The sequence below is a fragment of the Octopus sinensis genome, linkage group LG2 (assembly GCF_006345805.1).
Source record: "Octopus sinensis linkage group LG2, ASM634580v1, whole genome shotgun sequence".
Lineage (NCBI taxonomy): Eukaryota > Metazoa > Mollusca > Cephalopoda > Octopoda > Octopodidae > Octopus > Octopus sinensis.
Window position 1 is genome coordinate 91,262,272 of NC_042998.1, and position 7,500 is coordinate 91,269,771.

At 32.4% G+C, this 7,500-nt stretch overlaps 1 protein-coding gene across 1 annotated transcript in view; it reads left to right on the forward strand.

The window, feature by feature from the left end:
• The window catches only part of LOC118762202 (titin-like), a 285,670-nt gene that overhangs the window by 350 nt on the left and 277,820 nt on the right, over positions 1-7,500 (forward strand). The window contains exon 2 of the mRNA XM_036500741.1: positions 7,475-7,500. This exon is cut by the window's right edge and continues 67 nt beyond it. Coding sequence (XP_036356634.1) covers positions 7,486-7,500 — 15 coding nt within the window. The 5' untranslated portion in view covers positions 7,475-7,485. The remainder of the gene's footprint in view (positions 1-7,474) is intronic.

A 7,500-nucleotide genomic window follows, 5' to 3' on the forward strand; every position in this document is an offset into this window, starting at 1 on the left:
ACGAAGCAACCCGGTCATGGTGGTGTAGACACATCACCAAAGACATTCCAATCGTGATCATCCCGTCTTTGTTTTTCAAACACAGTTTTCCATTATTTTTTTTTAATTTGAGGGAAATTTGGCTGTTGCTTCTGGCAGATCAGATGACCACATAGAGACACCACGGGTGATTCTTATATTATTACATTATAATTTATATTATGTTTCATACTGATAAGTTTTAATAATTCTCGTAGCTTCCTTCTAACATTTTTCGTCGAAAGGCTTATAACAGAAGACACCGCTTACATTACCATATCGTTCGATTTCGGGGTGTTTGTCCCATTCCAGCCGAAAATCTCTGAGTCCTACCTTTAATTTCCAATTGTGAACCGTTCATGAATATATTTTCGTTTTCACTTTACATGCAATTTAATTCTATTATTTCATTTTCATCGTCTTAATATTCAGCACAATTGTGCGTTATTTTATAACACACCTGATCAGTTACAGATCACGATTTCATTAGCAACAGTTGTTGAGCTGTTTTGATTGCATTAAGCTTAGATATGTATATATGACAATATTTTGCATATATATATATATATATATATGTGTGTGTGTGTGTGTGTGTGTGTGTGTGTGTGTGTATGTATATAGCAATGTTTTGCCTATATATAATATATTAAACATCGTTTCTTTAAAAATTATGTACGTAAATGGTCTTAGGAATATGACAACTATTCAAGAAATGTGAAACGTATACACTCCCAAAAGTTTGCAATATTTTTCATTCTCTTAATTGAAATTTTAGAAAGTAACTCTAATAATTGTATCTGAATGACTAAATCTAAAGTTTAGAATCATGCCTTTTATTACATTCTATTAAACTGTAACTTATGAGTTAATCTAGTTCCTTGCTCAACAATAGAAACATTTGTTTGTTCCAGATATCTCAATTTAGCCCTGACGCACAACTTCCCTGTTTAGTAGGCGCACTATGGCTGAATGGTTAAGAAGTTCGCTTTGCAACAACAATGTCCCATGTTCGAGCCCACCGCATGGCATTTTTAACCATATGTCATTTTCCCTGAGTCTATTCAGTAGGCAGAATCTATAAGCCTGTCAGGTGGATTGTACCTGTAATTCAAAGGGTTTACACTTGTGACTCAGCCCTTTCCACGTTAATTCGGGAGCAGTTATTCAGTTGTTTAGGCCATTCAGCCTCGTCGTTGAACGATGCACATTCATACCGCCACAACTTCCTTGTTTACTTTCTGTTTAATACGCTTTTTGATATACGATGAGAGCCCTAAATAACCTCACAGTTTTTACCTCTCCATGACTTCATCCAAAATCGCTATATGTTTATTATATGGATATTTATTAAATAATTCTAGACTAATTTGATTCAATTCTAGGGCAATTATAAACCTTATTATGCCAGAAGAAACCTATTTTAAATTGTTAAGATTCTTATAACACACTGAAATAGCAACATGCCTGCGTCATTTCCTTTGCTCCATATTTTTTTTTGTCTAAACTGGTTTAAGATACAAGTTCACCCTAGTTTTGTTTGTTTCTATAGATCGACAAGAATGCAGTACAACACAAACGTATCTTAAAATCTTATTCAGGATGTCAGCTAATTAATTTCGCCCTGCAACATAAGTCCTGTTTTAATAAGGTCGAAAACATTTAACTTCAGTTGATTAACATTTTAAAATTTATTGAAATAAATTACAAAACTTCTGTAAATTATAAAAGTATAAAATTAATGGTGTCAGAACTAAATAGAAATGTTTTTAAAATGTCGTAAAATATAATAAACTTCTATACTAAACTAGAAGAAGTTTAGGCAATCTTTCGTTTCTAAGTTTAGTATAGAACAAGCTTTCCCTTGTTAATTATATATATTTTTCACCAGAAGAAAAAAAAGCCTGAAAACATTTATTTTATCTCGTGTAAAATTTAGCTTTTATTATACTAAGTGCGACCCATTTACCTAAATATCTGAGTTCAGGTGAAGTTTTTGAACTATGTTTTTACAGTGTTGTGTCTGAATGCTTTAAAAGTGCCCATTGAATATTTTCTACAACATATCGTACGAAATAGTTGTAATTCATTATATCATAGTATGTTATTGTTTCTGTAATTTTTGACATTAATATGTCATCAACAAAGGTGCAATTGTATAATAGTAACTTAATACAAAGGACAAAATTATAAACAATACTTTATTGTTGATTGTTCCGTGAAAAGTTGTGTCTAAATCTTATGATAGCTTGTCAGATAAAATTCAGTTGTGTTCAGGGGGTGAAATTAGAAATATTTCTGTTTGTCAAATAGTATTTCAGCACCTATGTACATCAGTAGGGAGTGGGTGGGTGTGAAAAAAAAGAAAAAAGAAACTTTTGGTTTACTTTTCTTGAATACCTTTTTATACATACATACTTGCATAGTTTTTACAAGAGGGTTACATGTTACCCTTCTTTATAAAAGTATACGTACTCTACAAAAAGCATCGAGTAATTCAGTTTAATGTTAAAACTGTTTTATTCGTCACACACATGCATATATATATATATATATATATATATATATATATATATATATATATATACTCACTCACACACACATAGACGTTTTTTTATATATAAATAATCGGCAGAAGTTAGTGACTAAAATGCCGGGATTGTGTTGTGCCAACGCATGAAACGCACGGTCCTTGAGTTGTTTAACTTTTGCTGATTAGTAATAAAAAAAAATGTATATATGCTCATATTGTTTCGAGTTCTACTTTTCTGTTTGCTTCACCAAACACACACATATATGCTTTTTTTTTTGTCGACTTAGATATAAAACTATTTGACATTTTATAAATATACATACAATGTTATAATCCATTTGTAATTACCTCAACGTTGCAAAAGATGAAGTAGAATAAGTTTCAAACTTGTTTGATAAAATAAAATTGATCTGGAGTTAAATACTTTTGAGGTGGATTTAATTCTATTAATTATAATTGAGATCGATTTGATCATAATTCTACAATGTTTTGCGAATTAAAACTTCAATTTGGCAAGAAATATAAGATGCTTTCTAAGTAAACGTATTACCTTAACTCCTACCAAAGTTAATATAAATTTCGAAACATTAAATAATTACTAATCACTATAAAATATCAATGAAATGAAATATTCTTTTACTTTATTTTTCAAAATATTGATTCGAACAAATATTTTAAATTTATATCGAAGTCATTACAAAATATTTTTTATAGAATCAATTACATATATTTTTGTAACGATCATCAAATATTTAAACAAAATGACATCCTTAGTATCAGATCTTGTTAGATCTTGCTTATTTAATATTGATATCAAATATGTCAAATGAACTGAACTGCGAAAGTAGCAAGGTGGCTCTAAAAGTATGAAGATAATTTAAGTCCCATTCAGCAGTCGCATGATACTACAATAACAGCTGATAAATATAGTTAGTTGTCTTGAACAGCTGACTTACGTAGAATACGGCTATTTAGAAGTTTTGTTTTGTTTTTTATCGTGGATCATTGATTTATTACATATTTTGGAGGACCACTTGAGATAAAATCAATAAAATTATCTAAAAAATAAAACATACTATGAAACCCTAATCTTTTAATATTACAGTAATTTGTGACAGACGTTTATTTTCCCTGTAGACCAGAGACATCCAGTTGAGAACTTCTGATTCACAGGAAATAAAAAGACGAATTTAAGATGGATAGGCTGTTTGTTAAATTGTCATTTTGAAAAGTAAAAACGTAGAGCAGTGGCTTAAAAACAGCTCTCATACAGTAAAATGTATGAGAGAGAATACTGAAGAAGGACAGAAAATATAAAACGCCAAATATATGAGGAAGAGAAAATATTGGTTGGTAGGAGATGAGGAAAGAACAAATAACCACAGATGGAAACTAAAGGGGGTCAGGTTCACACAGTAAGAGAAAACAAGATGGAGAGATAGATAAATTTATAGACGTCACCTGGGCAAGAAGCTGTACTGAAGGAGAGCGATTGACATCAACTTGATACTGAGAATGGCAGCAATGAAGTGAATATGAAACATAAAGTAGCGTCTGCAACATAACTTAACCATTAGATTTGATTTATTCAATCTAGTTTTGAAGAAAAAAAAACCAGGCTGATGGATGTTGGAGAAACTATTGAAAAAATAGAGGGGAGAAAATGTGGGAAAAGTTTACCTTTGATGACAGATAACTAGTCGTCTGTTATCACCGCGTCTACTAAAGAATGATGAGACTGTCTTTACTCTCACCACACTACCACTTTCCAGTTTTAAATTAGAATTTCGAATTTTTAATATTTTTTTCTTTTTGAATTTGAGTTGAGTAGACTATTTCACTGATGAAATCTTATGAATAAATCCAAAATGTGTCACCGTACAACCAGACATCATTCCTCCACTGCAATTTATTTTTGATTTATTAAAAATTTCAAGGTTATCTCCCCTATCTTTCTTGACCAGAATTACGCATTAACACGATTTTATTTTTCTTCCCTTATCACCACTTTCCCCATTCATTGTTTTACATTATCACACCATTCAGTGTTCATTCTCAAAAATACTAAATTTTCTCTAGTCATTCAAAAATCTGACAGTAACCGTTAATCTGTGATTTGCTGATGAGTCCAAATAAGACTGAAACATATTTAGAGTTGTCACTCTACTGCTAAAGATGAGAAATATCCCTCACTATGTTTTATTCTTATTAGTTTAAATTCTGGGATTGTTTTTTCCTGCCTTTATTCACCAAATTAATAGTTAAGACAATGATTATTGTCTCATCACTAGGTCTATTGAATTATAATTTCTTGGCTCACTATGAAACGTTGAATCTCTGTCATGCAACAATGAGGATTCTGTTTGATCATCTGCTTTACTTGTACCTGAATAACCATGTTAGTGGCTGAGTATTCCACAGATGTGTACCATTAATGCAATTCTCAGGCAGAATGAGATGACACAGTGTGAGACAAAAATATAGCTTTTAAAATATAAGTACAATCCACTTGACAGATTTCTGTATAGTATCCATCTACTCAGTTTCAATAACAAGGTATAGGTCAACCCAAAGCTATAGAAACACTGTGGAGATGTATGGCTTAGTGGTTAGGGTTTAGACTTGTGATCATTGTGGTCTCAATTCTTTGACTGGGTGATGTGTACTGTGTCCTTGAGTGAAACACTTAATTTCTCATTGTTCTAATCCATTCAGCTGGCAAAAATGAGAAATCTTGTGGCATCCTGTCCAGTGTGGGGAGATATGCCATGGAAATCGGCCCTATGAGTCTGTATGACTTGGGAAGTATCTTTATCTTATTATCTTATAAAACAGGCACAAACAAACTGCAGCCTGTGGGATTTTCTGAATGGCAAGCCTAACAAAAAAATTACTTTGAATTTTTTTTTAGTAGTGATGATGGGTTATGTCTCATGTGGCCCACTTCTCAAAAAAGGTTGCTCATGCCTGCTATAGAAAATGACAATGCTCAAAAGGCTATGCAGTGATATTGAACCTGAGACCTCCTGGTTGTGAAGTAAACTTCTTAACCATTCAGCCTTGTTGTGCCTTTGGGTTCACTATGTTAAATTAGTAAACAGAATTAGTATGGAAATTTTATTGAAACTTTGCCATCATCATCGTTTTAATGTCCTCTTTTCTTTGCTTGTGGGTTAGACAGAGTTTGTTGTGGCAGATTTTCTACAACTAGGTACCCATCTTGTTATCATTCCTCATGTAATTTTTTCAAAACATGTTTTCAGAAAAGAGTGGAAGTAACTAACATCACTACTTGTATGAAGGTGACATTTATTTATAACTACTACACAATATCAAATCAAGCGCGCATGCACACACACACACATGCAAACAAAGGCTTCTTTCCATTTCCATCTACCAAATCCATTCACAAGGCTTTAGTTGATCTGGTAGAAGACACTTGTCCAAGGTACCACTGAATGGGACTGAACCTGAAGCCATGTAGTTGGCAAGGGAACTTAACTACACAAGCCTGTCTGCATCAAATCACTTCACAAAGTTTGAACTGATTTACAAACTTCTCTTGCATTATGTAAAAACAGTGATAGATTGACAAAATCTTTGAAGTAACAAACAAAATTCTTTGGTTCTTTAAGTCCTGTGATCAAATCTTTCCAAGGTCAACTTTACCTTTCGTCTTTTCAGGGTTTGATGGTATCAACTAATACCCTGCTCCTCTGAATTTCAGGCCTTATGATTTATGATAGAAATTATTCTATAAAAGCATTTCAGGCATAGCTCCATAATTAAGAAGTTTGCTTTATAACCACGTGGTTTGGGGTTCCATATCTGCAACTATAGCCTCAGGCCGATCAATGCTTTATAAGTGAATTTGGTTAATGGAAACTGCATGGAAGCCTTTCATATAAATATATATATAAATTTATTTATATGTATGTATGTATGTATGTATGTATACAAAATTAAGAGGAATTACCTTCTAAAGTGGACACCTAATATGCTAATTAACTGCAGAGTTATTTTAAATATATATATACACACAAACACACACACATATATATATATATGTATGTATGTTTGTATATATATATATATGTATGTATGTATGTTTGTATATATATATATCATCATCACCACCATCATGATTTAATGTCAGTTGTCCATGCTGGAATGGGTTGGATGGTTTGACCAAAGTTGACAAGCTGGGAAGCTGCACTAGACTCCAGTCTGATTTGGCATGGTTTATTCAGCTGGATGTCCTTCCTTATGCCAACCACTTTACAGAATGTGCTGATGCTTTTACATGACACCAACTTTTACATGGCACCACAAGGACACTTTTACATGGCACTGCACGGGTGCTTTTGCATGGCACTGCTTTTACGTAGCATTGCACAAGTGCTTTTATGAGGCACTGCATGAGTACTTTTACACGGCACCACATGAGTGTTTTTATATGTATGTAAACACACGCACACATACATGTGTTTGGGTTTGTCCCTCCACAACCTGACAACCAGTATTGGTTTGCTTACATTCCTATAACTTAGTGCTTTAGGAAAAGAAACCAATAAAGTACATACTTGGCTTAAAAAAAAGTATTTGATTTGTTTGATTAATCCTACAAAGCAGTGCTCCAGCATGGCCACAGTCCAGTGACTGAAACAAGAAAAAGAGTTGAGTTGTGACAGCATAAATGACTTCTAATTTCTATCTTGTTGACTGAGTAATGAATAATGTGTATATGTTATTTGAATATATAATTCTGAATATGAATGACATGACTAAGGTAATACGTTGAAGTTTGTCTAACATATAACATCATATTGTTACTTCTAAAATATTTTATTCAATTCAATAAAATTTATTTTTACTGTATTTCAGTGTTTATCATTTTAAAATCATTTTCCCTTTGTTATATTTCAGGCCACTACAAAATGGCTCATTATTCT